Source organism: Ruditapes philippinarum, unplaced genomic scaffold (assembly GCF_026571515.1).
Source record: "Ruditapes philippinarum isolate M1 unplaced genomic scaffold, ASM2657151v2 ctg249_1_1_1_1, whole genome shotgun sequence".
Taxonomy (NCBI): domain Eukaryota; kingdom Metazoa; phylum Mollusca; class Bivalvia; order Venerida; family Veneridae; genus Ruditapes; species Ruditapes philippinarum.
Genome location: NW_026857229.1, coordinates 290,731 through 313,128, shown reverse-complemented (window position 1 = coordinate 313,128; position 22,398 = coordinate 290,731). Strand labels below are relative to the sequence as shown.

Sequence of the window (22,398 nt, the reverse complement as noted above, 5' to 3'; positions counted from 1 at the left end):
AAAATCTACTGTATTTTTCTGTACTTTTTCCTGTAAAAGGGTTTTTTTTATGTATTAAAAATTAATTTTTGTAAGGCACATAGGGAAATTTCTGCATAATTTAGATTTCATAAAAAAATTTCTTTTTATGTTTTTTTTTTTACGACAGCCCATTTTATCCTTGAAAATCATGGTACTTCCTTAACAAAAAAAAATTTAAAAAAAAAAATTAAACAAAAAAAATCCTCACTTGGGATTTCGAACTTCGAACCTCTCACTCACTAAGCGATTCGAGTTACCATTGTTACCACGGAGGAGTTTTAATACCAGAACGTTTCGAAAAATAAAGTTCATTTTTAAAATTTAGAACTTTCCATTGCATTCAGGTTTTGTAATCCCAGGTACGTTAAATACGTGACCTTTGGCTAATGTCCTTATTTATTTCGAGGGTATTTTGGGTTCAGGGTAAAAACCTGTGTTTAAAAATGAAGTAAAATTTTAGGCGAAAATTCCTCTCGCCCAAAAGTCCGAACAATGGTGAATCTTATATATTCCCACTACCGGTTTGGTAGTTTTGTATTCGGTAATCTACATGGTAAAAAATAGATATTTTAATTGATAAAATCATATTCATTATATCCCGAATTTGTGATTGGGCATTTATTGACAATTCTATAAGCCAACGCCTTGTTTAATTTAAATGCCGTTGTAATTTTTTTATGGATATTGTAACATAATAAAATATTTTTTTCTTTTAAAAATCCCCGTAGTTTTAAAAGCTGTTTGAGAACTACTTTGTTGTTAGGTTTGTCATAAATTTTGGGTGTCAGAGATTGAATGTCCGCTTTATTTAGTTATTTTTCGACAGAAAATAACCAGAAAACCCAATATTTAATTGAAATCTTCGACCATTCGTGAATTAAACTTTGCTTGAAAATTGATGCGCGCCTGTTTTTGAGACCATCTTTACGCAGATGTGATTCTCCTGGAAATTTTTTCGGCTTTAGTGTACTACAAAAGGGAAAGTAACCGTTCAAAAAAGTGTGACTATTTCAGGCGTTTGCCCAAATTAAGAACTTAGACTCTGAAAATTTTCGTCTAACCTGATTTATTTGTTTGGTCTGACGACCCAAACAAATAAAAATTACTAGCAAGACTTACATCCAAGGGCTGTTTTACACACAATAAAATAATTAAAAACACCAATTTAATGATAATTGTATCAAGCTTGATACACTGTATTACATCTTGTAATAATTAATTAACAAGCTGATAATTAGCAGGAAAAAAACTTGAGAAGCAATGATAATAAACTGGAAAAATAATGATGAAACACTCAGACAGGGTTTGAACTGATATGAAGCTGAATGAATTGAAAGTCCCACAGAGCAGATATTACTAGCCTGAGTGTACAGTCAGTGTATTTCCAGGCTAATGTCAGCAGAACAGAAACACTAGACTGAGTGTACAGTCAGTGTATTTCCAGGCTAATGTCATCAGAGCAGATACACTAGCCTGAGTGTACAGTCAGTGTATTTCCAGGCTAATGTCAGCAGAGCAGATACACTAGCCTGAGTGTACAGTCAGTGTATTTCCAGGCTAATGTCAGCAGAGCAGATACACTAGCCTGAGTGTACAGTCAGTGTATTTCCAGGCTAATGTCAGCAGAGCAGATACACTAGCCTGAGTGTACAGTCAGTGTATTTCCAGGCTAATGTCAGCAGAGCAGATACACTAGCCTGAGTGTACAGTCAGTGTATTTCCAGGCTAATGTCAGCAGAGCAGATACACTAGACTGAGTGTACAGTCAGTGTATTTCCAGGCTTATGTCAGCAGAGCAGATACACTAGCCTGAGTGTACAGGCAGTGTATTTCCAGGCTTATGTCAGCAGAGCAGATACACTAGCCTGAGTGTACAGTCAGTGTATTTCCAGGCTAATGTCAGCAGAGCAGATACACTAGACTGAGTGTACAGTCAGTGTATTTTCCAGGCTTATGTCAGCAGAGCAGATACACTAGCCTGAGTGTACAGTCCAGTGTATTTCCAGGCTTATGTCAGCAGAGCAGATACACTAGCCTGAGTTTGGTGTACAGTCAGTGTATTTCCAGGCTTAATGTCAGCAGAGCAGATACACTAGCCTGAGTGTACAGTCAGTGTATTTCCAGGCTTATGTCAGCAGAGCAGATAACACTAGCCTGAGTGTAACAGTTAGCGTATTTCCAGGCTAATGTCAGCAGAGCAGATACACTAGCCTGAGTATAGTCAGTGTATTTCCAGGCTAATGTCAGCAGAGCAGATACACTAGCCTGAGTATAGTCAGGTATTTCCACGGCTTATGTCAGCAGAGCAGATACTTTAGACTGAGTATAGTCAGTGTATTTTCCAGGCTAAATGTCAGCCAGAACAGATACACTAGCCTGAGTGTACAGTTTAGTGTATTTCCAGGCTTATGTCAGCAGAGAGATACACTAGCCTGAGTAAAGTCAGTGTATTTCCAGGCTAATGTCAGCAGAGCAGATACACTAGCCTGAGTGTACAGTCAGTGTATTTCCCCAGGCTAATGCAGCAGAGCAGATACACTAGCCTGAGTGTTTACAGTTAGTGTATTTCCAGCTAATGTCAGCAGAGCAGATACACTAGCCTGAGTATAGTCAGTGTATTTCCAGGCTAATGTCAGCAGAGCAGAATTACACTAGCCTGAGTGTACAGTCAGTGTATTTCCAGGCTAATGTCAGCAGAGCAGATAACACTAGACTTGAGTGTACAGTCAGTGTATTTCCAGGTTATTTGTCATCAGAGCAGATACACTAGCCTGAGTGTACAGTCAGTGTATTTCCAGGCTAATGGCAGCAGAACAGATACGATACACTAGCCTGAGTGTACAGTTAGTGTATTTCCAGGCTAATGTCAGCAGAGCAGATTACACTAGCCTGAGTACAGTCAGTATATTTCCAGGCTAATGTCAGCAGAGCAAATTTACACTAGACTGTGTGTTATTAGTTAGTGTATTTTCTAGGCTAATGTCAGCAGAGCAGATACACAAGACTGAGTATAGTCAGTGTATTTCCAGGCTAATGTCAGCAGAGCAGATACACTAGCCTGAGTATAGTCAGTGTATTTTCAGGCTAATGTCAGCAGAGCAGATACACTAGCCTGAGTGTACTGTCAATGTATTTCCAGGCTAATGTTAGATTTTTAGCTATAAACAGATAAACACATTAATGTGCTGCCAGTGTATAACCATATAATGTTCAGATTTTACACATGTAACTGAAAGTACATTGATTAACACTCAACATGACTACATTAATGTTTTGGGTTTTCAGTAGGGCCTCATTAGATAGATAGCATGCTTTCAGACTCAAAGAATAGAGTTAGATCAGATTTTTTTGTGCCCCCACTTTAGGGAGGGGGGGATCTAGATTTACCCTTGTCCTTCCTTATGTCCGTCCGTCCATCCGTCTGTTCTCTTTTGTGTCGCACGTAAATCAAAAAGTATTTGACCTAGAGTCATGAAACTTTACAGGAATGTTGATCAGCATGTGAAGTTGTGCACCTGGGTATTTTAATGTGGATTTATTTAGTATTTTTAGAGTTATTGCCCTTGACTTAGTAAAAATTTGCAGTTTTCAACTTGTGTCGCATGTAAAGGATTTGACCTAGAGTCATGAAACTTTACAGGAATGTGATCAGCATGTGTAGTTGTGCACCTGGGTATTTTCATGTGGATTTTTTTCAGTTTTGTTAGAGTTATTGCCCTTGACTTACAGTAGTATAAATTTGCAATTTTCAACTTGTTCATGCATAGCTCAAAAAGTATTTGACTTGTAGGCCTGAAAGTTTACAAGAATATTGGTCAGCATGTGGACTTATGCACCTTGGAGTTTGCTTGTGGATTTATTCAGTATTTGTAAAGTTCTTGCCCTTTACTTAGTAAAAGGTTTTTAGTTTTCAACTTGTGGCACATGTAGACCAAAAAATATTTGACCTAGAGTCATAAGATTGACAGAACAGTGGTGTGTGGGGGCACCCGTGTCCTATGGACACATTTCTAGTTTGCATAGATTTTGTTGTGGTTTGGTTTGGTCTGTTATTCCCTGCGGTCTGGAGACCGCAGGGTATTGGTACGCGTTTAACTTTTGAGGCATGGAGGAGCACGTGACCTGTTTTCGGTACATGGAGGAGCATGTGATCTGTAAACCGTATATGATTGGTTAATTGACCTTTTCGAAAACCCAGCTAAATACCGCTTGCCGGTACGTTACATTTTTTACCTGTAGGGAATTAGTCCGAATTAACAAAAATCTATTACGTGATATTTCTAATTTTCTATATAATTATTTTTACCGTTTAAGGTGGAAAACTTGAACGATGTCTTTGAAAATTATCAATGTTTCTTCAATATCTATCTCAAATTTTACAAACAATAAATTGTTTATACTGAAAATCTACAAATTAAAATATTCGTAGTTTGGCATCTGCCTAATAAATAGAGATGTTTTCTGCGTAAACTTGTGTGTTTTACTTTATTTATTTTTTTGCTCGGAATTATTCATAAAATGGTAAGCCTATTGAATCATTTTCTTAAAAGAAGATAATTGTTTTTATGTTCGACCTTCTCCGGTCACATACCAGTTTCCAAAGACCTTCTTCTATATTGTTCGATTATGGTCAACTATGTTCCTGTTACAAACGTTTATTCGTTTATTTATCCCCCCCCCCCCAAAGAAATAGTTAAATGAAATATTTATATTATTAAAATTTTCACCCGCAGGAAACCATTTTACTTTGTATCTTTTACTTGACTGTTTCTTTTGCATACTTGCATACATCAGGTATTCCAGAGTACAATTAGTAATAAAATATAGGTGTGATGGTGATCACTTACCCTTTAAAAGTATTGATAACTGCAATATCGGTTATACTAGTCAGATCTAGATAAACACTGATCAGTCTGACATATTTTTTATGGAAAAACCTAATATATATTTGGTCTTGCCAAAAGTATAGACCCTGGTCAAATAGTACGTATGTATACATGTACAGTATTTGCATGCATACTTGCCTGGCACTGTACTCAATATGCCTGACTTAATGCTAAAAAAATGTTAAATCCTTTACTCTGTTGAAACTGAAGGTGATTAGCTAAGAACCAATATGTACAGACTTAGTGACTATTGGCTGACTAAATTTTCATCTGTATATTGATAATGTTTTTAAAATTGTAGGGTAAACAAGTCTATTTAAGAAATTAAGAAGGTTACGATGGTTTAAATGCAAAATGTATCATGCAACTGTTTGAACAAAAAAAAGAGAATAGCTACATTGAATTAATGTGATAGTTTCATGTGAATGCATTTTTTAAAACTTCTTCATGTAATATGTACACATTAGAATATGATGCCCACTTATATCTATATATATAGTATATATCTATATATATATATATATATACTCACCAGATATATAGAGTGAATTGTAACATGAATTAAAACAATGAATAAATTATAAGGGTACTATGTTTTACAGGATGATGGATCGGGTATAATAAAAGTAACTTTGTGTCACGCAGTTGTTTTAATGGATGCTACACTGAATATATAATTAATTACCCACATGTGCCTGTATAAATAAAAAGAATTTTGTTGTTCCTTTCAATGGATAAAAAAGATACAAAGTTTGTTTAAAAAAGTTTATAAGGGCGCTTGAAATGAGTCTTATACAAAACAGAACAGTAACAGAAATTCAGGGCTCACAGTCATATGTGCTGGGGGATGTTTATTTCAGTTAGGGACAATAAATGAGAATTGTTTATATAAACTTTTTTTGTACCATTCATACTGTAATGTACATTATAATTATATTGAACCTTCCCTTCATTTTGTCTGTACTTCATTAAAAAATTTGCTATTTGTTTTAACTTCCTAAATAATCCATCTATAGAGCGTTCTGTGTTAGATTCAATCTAAAGTAAAAGTATTAGATATTAAAAACAAAATATAAATCATAAATATGAAAAATGATCAACATCTATAAATATGTTCAAGTGTTCAAGTGTTAAAGGGATGTTTTTGTCAGTCACTGTGTTAATCTTGTTATAAATTGAACTCTGGAGACTTTTTTACCAATTAAAAATAGCAATGCTTTCTAAAAGGATGGATTTTCTCAGCGAAATTCCATTAAATTAGAAGCCTCAAATTGTTCACTACCCAGCGTTACCATAGTAACTGTTAGATTCAGTTAACATTCATATGGATTTTTACATCATTTAAGCCTTCCCAGATTTCTGGATAAAAGCAATGAAAAAGTCACAGGCGTCCATTTGCAGTAACAAGCCTCACTTAATATCGTGTGTCTGAATTCACTCTTCCACCCCATTATTCTGTTTAAAGAAAATCCTCCAAGAATCTTGGAATCGGTTGCCACGGTAATAGAGAAAAATATTGCGATATTGATCCAAAAGTCTGTACTCGGGTTTGGAATTGCCTGGTATTTGCTAATTTAGCATCAAGATGGGATTTAGGCAGAGACTATTGATCCCACATACCCGCAGATACTTAGCAAGTCCAAGTGATTCTGAATCACTAGAAATTACCATAATACAAGTTCAGTCAAGGACAAAATTATGTCTTGAAATAATGAACAAATTTGAAGACTCAGGAAATGATTTATTTATTTGAAATTTGTTTTTTTGTTTATAATAATATTTACAGTTTTTTAGAAGGGCAGCATTTTAGAAATGGAAGCAAATTATGACTTGCAATAAGATTACATGTATATAGAAATGAAATATTTTTTCTTTAGGAAAATTATAAACTAATAATAATGTAGATTGACATGTATTATGGACTTAAATAAAAGTTAATATAGGTATGTTTAATGTATTTTTCAAGGTAATTTTGATTTACATGTACATAAAAGCTATGAACAAAGGAAAATAATTTGTATTTATGGAATTAAGTGATAAATTACTTAATATGACATCTCTAACAGCAAATTAATTTTAGTAAAACTTCATAATTAGCTACTACAGAAATGAATGGCTTGACTTTTGATGGACACTTTTAACTTGATGTTCATTTAATAGTCCATGGTATGTTTCCATATCATAAAATTTGGGATAGTTTTATAGGTGCAAATGTTACAACAGCATATTTTGTTTTTATCCCAGCAAAATTAAGTTTTGTAATTGTGTGTTGAAAACTTAACTTGTAGTTCAGTCAATCATTTTGTCATTCATGAATGGATAGTGAATCTACTTGGGAGAAGTGCTTACCATCAAATCACACGTGCAACCTGCAAGATCAAGGTCAGTAGGTCAAGGTCACAGATAATAAAAAAAGAGTCCTTTTTTGTGGCCTGTCCATAACTTTGTCAATTCTTGAAGGATTTTTAAAATACTTGGCATAAAATGTTCACAAGTATGAAATGATGTATGTTCGGCATTTGCTTAAAGGTTACTCGTTGATAATTTTGAAATCACCTGGCACAAATGTCCAACAGTAAAAATTAAGTGCCAGGCCACAACACAGAAGGTCAAAGTTACTTAGAGATTAAGATCTCTTTGTCTCCATAGCTCTGACCTCTCTTTATAGAGTTTAAAATTTCTTAATAGCACAAAACTAATGTACATGTATCATCAAACATTAAAATTTGGATGCATAAAGCACCTCTTTACTAAATATAGATATTTAAATCAATTTATTTCAATACTATCAAAGATTATAATTAAATACCTAGTACATTAGCTTGTCTCATAATATGATGGTAATATGTATTTATTCCAGGACAGGTAAATGTACCCTGTACTCTTGCAGAATTAGATCCCCTTTAACCATAATAACTGTGGAGCATGCTGTCTGAGAAAAGTCTTGTTAATAAATATGTAGATTGCAAATATTACTGACAATAATAAATTGTTGAAACCATAATAGCAATTATCTATAAATGGCTAGATATTAAATTTCCATATATAAAAATGCTTTAGTGCATATAGGTACATCATAATTATTGTCATCTGTGAATTCTCTTTTAATTTTTTTTTTTTTTTTTTTTTTTTGGAAGGGAGGGAATAAGGTTTGAGTGGGGGGTCAAATGAAAAGCTTATTTCATGTATATATTAAAGATATACTATGCTCATCCTGGAGTACAATATTTTAATCACAGAAATTTATTGAAGTCTATGAGATGTCTACTTTGAATAAAAGAACGAATAAACTATATATGTATGGGAAGCTGCGTTCTGTATTACAGGTCAACTGAAGTTTGTCTTTTCTTAAAAAAACTGCCAGCTTTTTCAATGACATAATATATTCATTTTGTGACCACTAGAATCTTAAACATGTGTGAAGTCAAAACATGTTTATTTCATGTTTACAAAGCGACTTTGTTTCAATTATCAGTATTTTCTTAGTCAAATTTGAGCTGTGTATATCTTTAACAGTAAAATACTTAAATGATTTCATTATAAATTTCATTTTAATTTTGACAGTTTTTATTGCTCTATACCTATTTAATTATATGTAAGGATTGAATAATGTAATAGCTGTTTGGGAATGAATGCATGAATGTACCTGTTAGCTTTATTGGCAGGGTAAAACATGTCCTGTGTTGTTTATAGGTGACTGAAATATTACTGTACAATATTGCTTGCATCTTGTTCTCATTTCTTCAGGGGGCTGACACACAAGTTCACATCACATATTTTAATTGAATAATGAAAATTTAGCAATTTGATCATGTAAATTTCCTTTTTATATAGTACTTTGTGACTTAATTACCGGTACTTTTTTAATAATGCACTTTTTTTTCATTTTTCCTTTTAATTGTTTATAAATAGCTGTAAAATTAAATATGGTGATGAGAATTGTTAAACTGACTTGAATGTCGGCCCTCAGTGACTTGTATCCCGGGTATAGTTGTTATACAGGTATGGAATGTGGTCATGAATTCATTAAGAATGCTGGGATGTATTTTATTAAAAAGATTGTTGAGCAACAATGGGTGGTCATTGAATTTTCGATGTTTATCCATACCATTATTGCTTCTATCTTTTACAATATTTTTTCTTCATTTTTTCTTTGAGAACCGTATTTGACCTAAACAAAATGCACTGGAATAGTTTGCTATATTTTTTTATAAAGTGCACTATTTCCTTATTAGGAAGAATACGGTTTGGTGTATGGATAGTTTAAGGAATGCTTTGTAAATTGTTTGTTATTTATTGTATTTTGTCTTATATTGAATGAATAAAAATATCCTTTATCAATTTCCTGGTGATTTGCTCCTCTCTTATTGTTTTCAGTTAAACCCATCAAACTTTTATTGAAACTGAGCCCTTTTCTTCCAGATGAAATTTTGAGATTTTTTCTTGAGCATTTATAACAAAAATTATTCAAATTTTACCAGTCACCCAGAAGATTACATTTATTAAAAATCACACTTTGAATTTAATCAGTTTCCATATATGGAAATCTTTACCCATAAGAGTCAAGGGCTTAACATAAAGACCTCAGTGATTGCTTCGAAATTGATTAGAGTTTAATGGTTTGATGGCGGATGTTTTATACCCGATTAATGCATGCTTTTTACCCAGTTACGACTTTGGTTTAATGTTACCACAATACCTATTCTTTGGTACTCTTGCCAACAACAGGCTATGCTTTTTTCATTGATATTCGTAAAGTAAGATTAGGAAATTTTCATTTAAGTTTTGTTACATTGAAAGAGAAATATTTAAAGATTGAGATTAGAAGTTTGAACTTTATTAAAATTTCTTTTTTAATGAAAATACTATTTTAAATCAGCTTGAGAATAATTTGTTTTATAAACAGTTATAAAGTTGATATTAACAAAGAAATTTGATTGTCTCTATCAATAATAAAAAATGAAAAAATCCTCTGGTTTTACTCAGGAGCCATTTCCAGTTAAAACTTCCAGGAAAAACAATGCTGGTGTGAAAGATTCAAATGTGGATATGGATTCAGATGAGGGATCAGAGCCTGATCTAAAAATAGATTTGGATGAAAAAACTTACATTGAAGATAATAATAATGATGTGAGCAACAATGATATTGAAAGTAAATTGGAAAAGGTTGCAGTTTGCCAGAGCATAAACCTAACATTACCTGTATCAGTTGTTGAGGAAAATGAGCATAGTGCTGAGGAGTCCGACATCATTGAAGAGAATTCTAATGATGCTAAAGAAACTAGAAATGACACTAATCATGACTTACAAAATAGAGATCTTTCAGAGAAATTAGTTATTAACACAACAGAGATGGAAGAAAATAAAGAAACAGATGTCAAAGAGTCTGACAAAGAGGTGAAGAGAAAAGACAAGCTTCCAAGTGACAAAGAATCTTTTGATTCAAGTCTTCCAACTTGTAAAGAAGATCTTTGTGTTCCAGATGCTTTAAATATAAAACTTCCAGTCATTTCTGAAATTCTTGATGATGCTGTAGCAGCAGATTTAAGCAATTCTTCTGCAGAAAGTCCAACAATGGCATCAAATAACATAATGCCAAGTCAAGCAGAGAAACCAAAAGCTCCATACAAAGGAACAATGGTTCCATGTGGCACTCTCAAAGACTACTTAGATTCTTTACCAACTTTCAATAGAAAGTGCATGCTGAGAAAAGGTAGAGAGGTCCATAAAATTTATGTTGATATGACCAAAGGTGAGACTTTCCTTGACGACCAGTTTGCTTACACAGAATTTGGCCGAATGGTTCTGACCAATGGTAGTATAAGAGCAGGCAGAGCAAAGAATGCCAAGCAGATCGTGGTTGCCCGGGAGACGCTGTATTGCAGTGGCACATCAGCATGTAAACGAGCATGTGGAGGATATGGAATATGTCTTCCAGGTAAGAAACCTTGATCTTTTTCTTTTAAAAACATGCCTGCAGATAAAATCAAAGTCTTAACTAAAGTTGAAAGAAATTGGAATTCAAGGGAGTGACTTAGTTTTATCAATTTTCACTTTTTCCTTGTATTGTTTATTTGTTAATTGAAAACCTTTTTAACAGCTTTATGAAATTATGTTATATCTCCGTAGAATATTTAGAGATTTAACAGTTTCTTGACTTTAAGTCAATTCATACATGCTATACAGTTTTAATGGTATTTAATTTGCGGAATGTTAAAATTTTCATAAAATTGAATTTTTTTCATGGGATTAACTTGACTTTAACTAAGTGCATTAATTGAAATTTTCAACGGTAATAGCAACAGTTTATAAATGAGTAAAAACGGGGAGGAAGTAGGGTGAATTTATGATATTCAGACTAATATGTAAAACAATACGGAGATTCATTTAAATATTTAACATGGGTAAAAATTGCCTGCGGCTAAAATAGAATGATAAAACAATGCTGTCACTTTATTTCATTGTAAACAAGTTGTGTAAGTTTTTGTTAAAGCTTGTAATAAGCGGATACACAGACGAGGGAAAGATAAGGAAACATGTTAAAGCAGCTGTCTCAACTATCTTCTCTCTTTTTTCTAACAATATTAGCATTTAAAGCACAACCCACACTTTCCTTTTTACTTTAACCCAGAGACTGCTATAACTAAAGATAAATATTCAACTAGAATACAAGCTACAATCTTCACAACAGTGTGTTCTGACCAGCCAATTTTAACTTTGATTGATAATGGACAATTTTAAAACAAAACCATGTAAGAAATTTGGTTACTCTGATTTATGTGCAATTTTAATATCACAACTTCCCTAAATCAGATTATGAGATTATAAATTACTTCATATTGCTTCTTAAATTTAAACCCTATCAATTTGTTGATTCTATCTTGAGGCATGTTCATTTAATTTATTTTTTGTTCTTATCTTTTTTTTATTGTTCATCAAAGTGTTATTGCATATAATTTTAGTCCTTATTCAAGAAACAGCTTATTGTATGATATTAAAAGGATTTGACTTGGTTCACTTGAAAGCCTCAAAATCATGAAATCTGCAGAAGGTAATTCAGTGATGAATTATTAGTAAACAATATTGTGTAGAGGGAAACACCACAAGGAGTGGACATGTGAAGTGCTCAAATTGATAAAATTCACCATGATGTTAGTTATAACATTGCATTTAATGCTTTTATTAAACATCTATATTCTTGAAAATCAAAATATAAAGTATAATGAAGACCAAGTATTTTAAGTTATTAACCACATTTATATGACATTATATAAAATGATTGAAAATATTTCTTACATTTCAGGTTGTGATAAAACAAAAATGCGAGGCCATAGATGTTCTTATCGCATCAAACTGACTCAGAGGCTTGGATTTGTCAACTTCTGGTTTGTTGAAGAGCTTGGAAGCCATGATCAACTTAATGGTAAAGATTGTGACTTCAAGGTTAATTCACAGCTTGCAGCAAATGCTGCAGCTGCGGGAAACAAAGATAATGCTGTCATGGATCTTTCATCTGGCTTCAAATTTCGGGCAGCTAACATTCCACGTACACCGAAAAAGCTTGCTCCAAAGTCAACAACTCCATCACCAGACAGATCTCACACTCAGCAAAATGGAGGTTCAAATCAGTCTGTCTCAAATGCCAGTAATAATGATCTTCCAACAAACTATCATTATGTGCTTGGTACCTTGCCAACTTCCTCACCCTCCAGGGATTCTCTCTCACAATCTTGCCCGGATACTGGTTCTAGTCAGTCTTCTAGTCAACAACAAAGTGCCATAAATATACAAACAAACACTTCTTCCTTACAGCCAGGTAACTTGGCAACTGTTGCTGTTACCGGGGCAACATCTATACAACAGGACGTTGCTTCACAATTATTTCAAGCCAATTTTATCAACTATATGTCAACTATGACAAATTTAGGGATTGGTGCTGCATTACAAGGTGCTATAAACCCTCTTCTAGTCAATATAAAACAGGAACCTCAAGATAACATTCAACAAGGTCAAATTGCTATAAATACAGGTCAAGGTCAGCTAACTGTTGGATACCCTGGCCTAGTGACATTACCTTCTCAAATTCATCTCCCTACTAGTCAAATAACACACCCTAGTCAGCCTGTGAAAAGTCACAGCCCTTCACCGTCAAGAAGTCAGGGACATAGTCCATCCCCATCAAGAGGTCAGACTTACAGAGATAGATCACCTCTTGCAAGAGAACAAAGTCAGAGTTCAAGTGTACATAAAGGACTTGAAATAGAAGCCAAAATTAAGAATGAATCTAGTCGTAAAATGCAAGCACAACAGGAAGTGCTGGGACAAGTACACAATCGCATCATGGAGCGTGCCAAATGCAGGAAAAGTGCTCACACAGTGCGTGTTCCACAGAAAACAGATCCTCACATTATGGATTTTAGTAAAAGCTGTCCAGAAAATCACAGCAAACCTGAAGATTTAAACATTCCATCATTATCATCATCATCATCGTCATCAAATGCAGAAAATGTTCCAGAAAACAGCCATATTTCTAGCATAGCATTTCAACGCTTCCAGACTTTAAACCGTGTGTTACAAAGTGATGCATTTCAAGCTGCAAAAAATCAGCTTGAAAAGAAGAAATCACTAACATTGCTGAATAGTGTTAATAAAGATGATTCCTCCACTCCTCTCAACTTAATTGTTAAGGGACCAAATTCTGTCGACTCTGTTTCGAACACGGAGAGTCATCATCAATATTTTAGACTTGCTGAAGAATGGAAAAAGGGGGAACAACTCCCAGCAAATTGGATTGAAGGAGATTTGAGCAAAGGAGACGAAATCTGTGTGAATGAATTAAAAGGGGGGCAACTTATAAATGGTCACAGCAATATTCTGGACTGTAAAACAATTCTAGAGACAGACAAACTTACAGATAATGAGAAGGTAATTACAGATTTTTGTACATTATATTGTTGTTTATATGATATTTATTTATTCATACAATCACATCAGTGTCAACTTTTTAATACTTAGAAAACTAATGTGAAGGGGGAGGAAGGGTCGGGCAAAACAGTTATTGTTTCACTAATTACACTATAAATATGATGTTAGTACTAAACTTAAGATGCCATAGAAAGATGCAAGCAATATTTATAGTTGTGTTGGTTTTTGTGCAATTTTGATTACTTGCCTAGATCACTTTTCCCACTAAATTTTACTGAGTTTCATTGAACTAGACCAGACAGGACTTGCACTGTATTGATATGTTAAGGCACAGGAGTTAAAGTCAGATATGACTACACCCTATATAATATATAATTACAAGGTTTCACTGACCATTACACATGTTACTTTATATATAGGGAGTACATACATGTATTTGATTTTCATTGACTGAATATCAAGCTCCTGTGATATTAAAATTGTATGACTTTAATAATGTTGATAATACAACAAGTTTCATTATTTGGACAATTTTTGTATAATTAGTTTCTAATTTTCTTTTTGAGCTTTTATTCATCTTATTTAGAATAAGATTCTGTGAAGATAGTTTAATTTAATTGCTTTTGTAATATTATGTGAGGAAAATTAAAACAAAGACATCTTTTATGGATTGTCATTATTGATAGGTTTATTTTAAAATAGATTTTTTATAGTATAGTTATTCTAACACTATCAGAAATTTTTCTATATAAGCAAAAAAAGGCCCGAAGCGTGCATTATTCTACAACAATGCACTCGCCGTTCTTATTATCTCCCTGTATATTTTCACATTGAAAGCGCCATTTTGTTTGAAAAATCTGATAAATAAAAAACAATTTTTTGTCGAATTTTGTTGTGAAAACTATCTAGAATGAAAGAAAATGGTCTATCTAAGAAAATGAATCCGAACACCAGTATCTTTAATTCAGTCGTTAACGCTGTACAGACGTTTAAAGTGTTGTTTATGTGACGTCACAATGCAGCGCCAAACAGCACGTGCAAAACAAACAAATCAAGTACGCTATTTTAATGTCGCAAACGAGTTAAGTTTTACATTTATTTCACTTTTAATTATTTGTATTTCACTTGAAAAATTATAGAGTGAAATAAAATAAACAATCAAAGTTTTATTAACATTTTCAAAATTCGTTATTCTCAAAATGTTTCTACACACGGTAGATTTAACGACAGTTTTTATCAACCCACTGGAACAGCCTTTAAAGAACGTTTCTATTGGAAACTCTGAGGCGAAAACAAATTTAACCACCAAACATAAAGTCCAACTTTATAATAATAATTATATTTTTCTTGACGTGTTAGAATGGAAATAGATATTAATTCTTCGTGCATTATTGTATAATAATGCACGTTTTTCATTCAAATGCTTTGTAATTAATCATCACTCAGGCCTATCGGCCTTCGTGATTATATTAATACGCATTTGAACTCAAACCGTGCATTATTCTACAACAATGTACTCAGAATTGATATCTATTTCCTAAATAGAACTTGCATATTTGTATTAGTGAAAAGCAAAATCTTGAATGTACAGTAACAAGGGGATAAGGAGTTGGGTGTGCTAGGGCTGGGTTGTAAGACTTGTAGTGACTTAATGTGACTGATAGTTTTATGATAATATATCAATGATTATTTCCTGTACACAGATTGAATAAACGAGAGAAATTTTGGGCTGGTAGACAAGATTGTCACAATTAAATTTTACCCTTTCTTTGTGGGATATTTTAGGTTATAATCTGTCATTACCTGACATACAGTTTGTGATTGATGCTCACGTGTTCTCGTTCGTTAACATCGTAATGGGTATAAAAACTGTTTAATTACCTCTGTATAAATGTAATGTACAACGTTTATTTTATCCAAGGTACATACAGTGTAAATAAACTTGCATTTCTCTCTTCGGGCTACTTCATAATTTTTATTTTAACTGAACTTCCTTCTAAAGGTGGTTAGTTTGATTTTGACACAATATGATGTATTTATTTATTTTCTTGGGTGAAATTTATTCTATCGCACTATAAAGGTGAACTTTGTAAAATACAGTGTGAAGTCATATTTGAATGGGTTGATGTTGATTAAAGTGATGTATATACAGCTTATAGAACTACAGTTGTTTTTATGTTAACTTAAAGTTAACATTATACTATAATCTTCTAGTTTTCCTTCTTTCTTGATTCTTACTGTTTTATATACAAAATGCAATATAGACAGTATCTATCTACATGTACACATATTTGGAAATAAGGAATCAATTTGAAAATTTGTCAGGTTCATTAAGAAACAATCATGTTGACTCCCAATATATATTTTTTCATCTAAAATCTTATAATTTACAACTGATGTTTCATTGTTGTTGATAAAATACAACATGATAATACCATTGTCCTGTCCATTAGCTTTTGACATTTCACTGATTTACGATGAAAATTTAAATCTAGTCACTTATACAAATGATAATTCTTAAACATTTCGGATGGAGCAATTGTAATGGTAAAAGTCTGTTAAAAAGTTAAAGCTATAATATTAGAATTTACTTTAAGGATACATTATACTAGATTGGAAGTTACAATGAGTTCTGTATCATTAAAATTTTCAAATTGATGATGATCTAGTCATCTCTCATAGTCTGATAAAATATAACTATATTTGAAATATTTTCTAGTTTATAACAATAACATAATGTGAAAATGACAAGTGACTTTCACAGAATAAGGTATCTATGTATTGATATCATGAGAAATTTAAAGTTTGTTAATGTGGAAATTGATATTACTGGGTAATTATTATGGAAAGATGTAACTTTTTTCTCAATTTGAAAGTTTTAACTTCAACACTAAGATAAAGTAAGAGACAATTTAGAGTCTGAATGTATGGCTGTATATAGTACTATATTATAGTGGAATAGAGAACTCAATATCATTTCCATTTGAGGTGTTATTGACAAATGATTTTGGACTGGTGTTTATGTTATTTTAACAATTGGCATGGTGGATGTGAGATGAGTAGAGTGCTCCAAAATGTGGTCATTTCAGTGTATTTTATGTATGAAGTTGTTTACTCTACTGTTAGAAAATTGTATGGGATGAATGACCTGTGAAAAATTAATTTAGAAAATATATATATCTGAAATGTGTTCACAGTTTGTGGCAGATAGACTCAAGAATGGGTATTCAGATTTGAAACCACAACATGTGACACATGTTATCAAGATTTCTGTTGGTCAGTGTTTGTTTGCCCTGTTTGATATTCTTTTGAAATTTAAGAAGCTTATTTGACTAGCCAGCCTTAGTTCACCAGTACTTCACTTTTCAGAACAATATAATATTTTTTAGAAAATATGTAACAGTTTTGATGATCACATGTTCGTTCAAAGTACTGTAGAAACCAAAACAATTTTAGTGGACTTCACCCTATTTTTGCCAGTACTTGAAATTCACACAATATTTGTATTCTTACGTGACACAAACATTGAGGCATGATTGCATGTGCGGCAATTATGTACTTTATGGCAAAAGTAAGCTGTTTTGAGAAGTTAAATGTGACATAGCTTGTTATTATGAGTAACACTTTAAGATTATTTAGTTGTCAGAAATGATTATTGCTTGATGACTTCAGGAAACCATTTTGTATAGTAGAGGGGTATTCGGATAGAAATTAGTTGTGGATATGGTTCAGTTTTCTGGCAAGTTTTATAACTTAAAGATTAGAATGAACGTTTATTGAATACCTAACTTAAAGAAATGCAGGAAGGATTAAAGAAAAATAAAGCTTTGTTAAAACAGTCTTTCATGGGGGAAAAAGTCTTGTTTGAATTTACAGACTTACAGATTATAAGTCCAGAAACTTTTACTGTTATGCTCTACAATAATGGAACAAAATCAGTGCTCAACCTTTGTTTGAGAAAAGTGAAGTATGTCAGTTTATCTGAGCATAAAAATGTCTGGTTTTATTATAGAGCTGTCCTAGATTTTGATGCCTTCATAATCAAATGTTTTAAACAATGGCCACTAGTAGTACTACAGTACAATTTCAGTGTTTAAAAAATAGATATGGTTGTAATGGTAAATTGTTACGTATTTTGTTCAAGGAATGAACAATAGCAGTTATGGCAAACAAACTAAATTAAAGTTTGAATATCATTATGAACTTGAATAAAATCAAACCTAGGTGACTATTAATTTAGTACAGTTGTCTGTTCGACAACAGAGTGCCATTGTGCTCTTTAAGACTTGTAACAGGAGGCTTTCAATGAAAAGAGCCATTTTTCACAAAATTCTCATGCAGTGTGGGTTAAAGAATGAAATGATACCCATAAAAGATGGAAAAGATCTTTAAATTCTCTTCTCAATTTTCAGAGAAAAAATGCAGCTATTCTACACAAACTATTCCCTGGTACTGTAGTTCAGTGACATGATCATCAATAGTTTTCTGAGACCTACATGTATATATTTATCATGACTGAGCAAATTTTGAAGTAAAAATTGTTGTTCATAAAGTAGGATGCAAGGGATAAAGTGGTTGTAATTTTAATTACAACTGCTCTTTGTCGACAAATGTTAAATTTCTGAAGATGCTCAGGTGTTAAACAGTCTTGTTTGAAGCAATGGAAAGAAACTTGGTCTTCAGAATGTTTCGTGATTTAACTGCTTGTTTTTTTAGAATGTGTCTTTCTAAAAGCATGCAAAATTAAAATAGTGAAAGCCTGTGGTGAAAAGGAAAGGGATACTAGTATGATAAGTAGTATCATAGATAGAACAGTGAGATTTTTGTGATATAACACATTAGATGAAAAACCAAATCAACCATATATCCATTATTTTTCATGCAAATATCAAATTTTAAAAATGTAATATACATGTAGTGAAAATTCTGGGAAATAGATTACATGTATGCTTATAAATGCAATATTGTTAATTTGTTAATAATATTTATCCAGTACTATCATGGTATGATTTCAATGTCTCATTCTCTAGATGGAAATCTTTTTACATACATATTTTTTGAGCAGGAATTGATGTGCAGAGTTCGACAATTGGAGTCACATGTGAAACAATTACAAAATATTGTTATAAGAAAAGATGTATCAACTTCACAACCTGTTGGTCGACAAAGAAAATCTAAACCTCAGAGGGAAATAGATTTCAACAAGTATGATTTGTATTTATGAAGGTTGTTTTGTCTTTTACAAAAATATTTTTACAAAACTGAAATTATTTAGAACTTTAAATTAGGTGTGTATTACATAGAAGCTTTTAAGTGAATATATATTCATGAATGAAGGGTTTTTAAAGCTTTATTTTTATTTAAATATTTTGGGCTCTTTTCTCTGTATTTGCTTTAGTCTGATTATAATTTTTTGCAGTGAATGAAATGATGAATATGTTGGTTGCTCAGAATATAACTTCCAAAGTTAAACTAAAGCTAAACAACACAAATATTATTATAAGCTCATTAACAAGTTACTTTGAAACAAATTTAGGTTTCATTTTTTGCTGAACTAGAAATATGGTAATATTTCAGGTACAATACTCGTCATGTAGCATTAAAGATTATGTATCTTGGATACGGTTACCAAGGTTTTGCATCACAGGAAGATAACAGCAATACAATTGAACATTTTTTGTTTGAAGCTTTAAAGAAAACAAAACTGATCGAGTCAAGGTAATGTTTATTACATGTATTATTATCCTGTTAACTGTGTCCTGTTGCATACAACATAGAATAGGCTGTTCCATTGACAATGTCTATGGCATGATCATGCTTATGATTAAAAACATAAAAGAATCTTACACTGGTTACAAGTTAACAGTTACCCGGTGTTTGATTCTTTTTCTTGCATATTTCATGGCAGTTATTTTCAGAACAGAAATTACGATATCTGATATTTTCATTGTGCACTTCTTATGCCATAAAGCGATTCACCTGTCTGTGTTTTTATACGTTTCTCTGTTATATAGATTATATTGTGAATTTAAAAAATCTTGTGAAAAACCACCAGTCCAATTTCAACCAAACTTGGCAGGATTGTCCCTTGGGTTAAGGGCTCCAAAATTTGTTCAAAGAATTTGATTCCATGCAGAAACCTGGTTGCTATGGCAACTAAAAGAAATGATAAGAATATTTTTAAAAAATCTAGGGTAAAAAATTAGGTCACACAGCCCAAATATGGAAAATCCTTTTAAACACTCTAGGGGCTACTGTTTTGATCCAAATATCCTGGAATTAAGCCAGAAAGATTGTTTAAATGATTTCTAGGTCAAGTTTTAATATGGGTCATCTGGGGTCCAAAACTAGATCACACAGCCCCACTTTGGAAAAACCTTGTTAATGCTCTAGAGGCTACTGTTTTGCTCCAAACATCCTGAAATTTGGTCAGAAAGGTTGTTTTGGTGATTTCTAGGTCAAATTCAAATATTGGTCACCTGCGGTCAAAAACTAGGTCACACAGCCAAAATATTGAAGCACCTCGTTAACACTCTAGCCAAATATCCTGGAAAGGTTGGTTTGCTGATTTCTAGGTCAAGTTTTAATATGGGTCATCTGGGGTCAAAAACTAGGTCACACAGCCATACTAATTACTGTAGAAAAACCTTGTTAATGCTCTATGGCTATTGTTTTGCTCCAAACATCCTGAAATTTGGTCAGAAAGGTTGTTTTGGTGATTTCTAGGTCAGGTTTGAATATGGGTTGTCTGTGGCAAAATCTAGGTCACATAGCCCAAATAAAATGGTATTTAGCCTGCATAATTAGGTGATTGATATAAAGGCTATCTTGGCCGTCTTGTTTAAGATTACTCAAACAACTTTATATTCAGGCATATATTTCCCTGCCTTTGCAGAGCTCTCATTATTACAAATTTTCTGTATAAGCAAGTTTGTATCTTCTATCTAACTAAATTTAAGATAAATTTAAGATCAGTTGCCACTAAAATATTATATGACATATACAGGCAGAGTGCAGGTTACAGCTTTTGTGGAAGGACAGACAAAGGCGTCAGTGCTTTTCATCAGGTGAGTTATATAAATGTGATTATATGTAATTTTTCTGTTTATAGGCAGACGTCATGCTATCAACGTTGTGGTCGCACAGATAAAGGTGTTAGTGCCTTCCAGCAGGTGTGTGCATGTGTACAAACATTTGTGTAATATCTTTAAAAAAAAACAGCATAAAATGTAATTATTGTGGCCAGTATGATTGTCTGATTGTCCCACTTAAATATTTGGTATCAAATATATGAATCTGGAATTGACTATGACCTGTTGACTATGGGTATGAGATCATTGGGTAAAGTTCAATTTTTGTCTTCATTGTTGAGCAATGATTGTAAGTACTAGTTCTGTAGAGAACTAGCCATTGTCTTGTCTTATAACATGTTTAAAGTTATGATAATATAAAATTGTCAATACATATGTTTTTGTTTTCCCTTATACATATAATCTTAGATAAATATATGAGATATATTGACTCTTTTACTTATTGCAATATAGTGTGATAAATTAATAATTGTTGTTAGCAGTTTAGGGAAATGGTGAAACATCAATTCTTTACAGAATTGTTTAGTAGATAAACGTCTAACGGAGTATGTTGAACATTTAAATATTAAACTTAAATTGTTCAGTGTAATGAAACCAGTGTATAAAGTATGGTAAATGAAATTTCAGGTTGTATCTCTAGATTTAAGGAGTAATCTACTATCAGGAGTAGGTGTGAAGGTGAGGGAAGGAGGGACTGCCACTGATAGACCAGGTATTTCATCTTTGTTGTCATTCTGGAACAACCTCATCAACCGTTTTCTTTTTATGATAATATCTAACATATAATTTCTGAGAGTATTTTACATAGACATAATAAATACACTGTCATGATAGACCAGTTTTACAATAGTTCTGGGTTTTAAGTTTTTATCCAGCTGACTATCGGATGTTTCTTCAATGATGATCTTAGATGACAGATATGATGTGCAGAGAACTATTTATGATGGAATTATTTCAGTTATAATGTCTTTCTGGTATATGTCAATGTTATCAACATTGTGGTGTATATTTCTAGTATATTTCAATGTTTCCATATCTGGGGTGTATATTCCTGGGTATATTACAATGTTATCTTGTATCATAGTAAGAGGACCTGTCTGTTGAAAACATTGTCGGAGTTAAATCATATACATGTACATGAACAGTGTGTTAACCGGAGTGCAGGTATTAGTTACCCGCACTCCAGAGCTTGCCCATTGATTGGCTCATTTTTACTGGGTTTTACTTATTGTGACGGCAGAAAAAGGGAAAGCAATAGAAATATTATATTCAGATGCTCGTTCATTGGTTTCTTTTTTCTGGGGATTTATATTGTGACAGCTGGGAACATGTTTTTATGTTTGACAAAAGAGAAAGAACATCAAAACACTCAACAATCTGATTTATATTCAGAGGCTACACCCCCTCGTACAAATCAGTGTTTCTATGCTCTTTCTATTACATGTTTGTGTATATTTCTGGTATATTTCAATGTG

At 32.6% G+C, this 22,398-nt stretch overlaps 1 protein-coding gene across 3 annotated transcripts in view; it reads left to right on the top strand.

Moving 5' to 3' along the window:
- LOC132749124 (uncharacterized) overlaps positions 1-22,398 on the top strand; it is a 51,931-nt gene that overhangs the window by 7,629 nt on the left and 21,904 nt on the right. For 2 of the 3 annotated variants that reach the window (XM_060738818.1, XM_060738820.1), the window contains exons 2-7: positions 9,894-10,845; positions 12,211-13,832; positions 18,898-19,037; positions 19,410-19,550; positions 20,944-21,004; positions 21,551-21,635. In XM_060738818.1, coding sequence (XP_060594801.1) covers positions 9,894-10,845; positions 12,211-13,832; positions 18,898-19,037; positions 19,410-19,550; positions 20,944-21,004; positions 21,551-21,635 — 3,001 coding nt within the window. Of the gene's footprint in view, positions 1-9,893; positions 10,846-12,210; positions 13,833-18,897; positions 19,038-19,409; positions 19,551-20,838; positions 20,900-20,943; positions 21,005-21,550; positions 21,636-22,398 lie in introns of all 3 variants that reach the window. The other variant, XM_060738819.1, reaches the window with a different exon arrangement.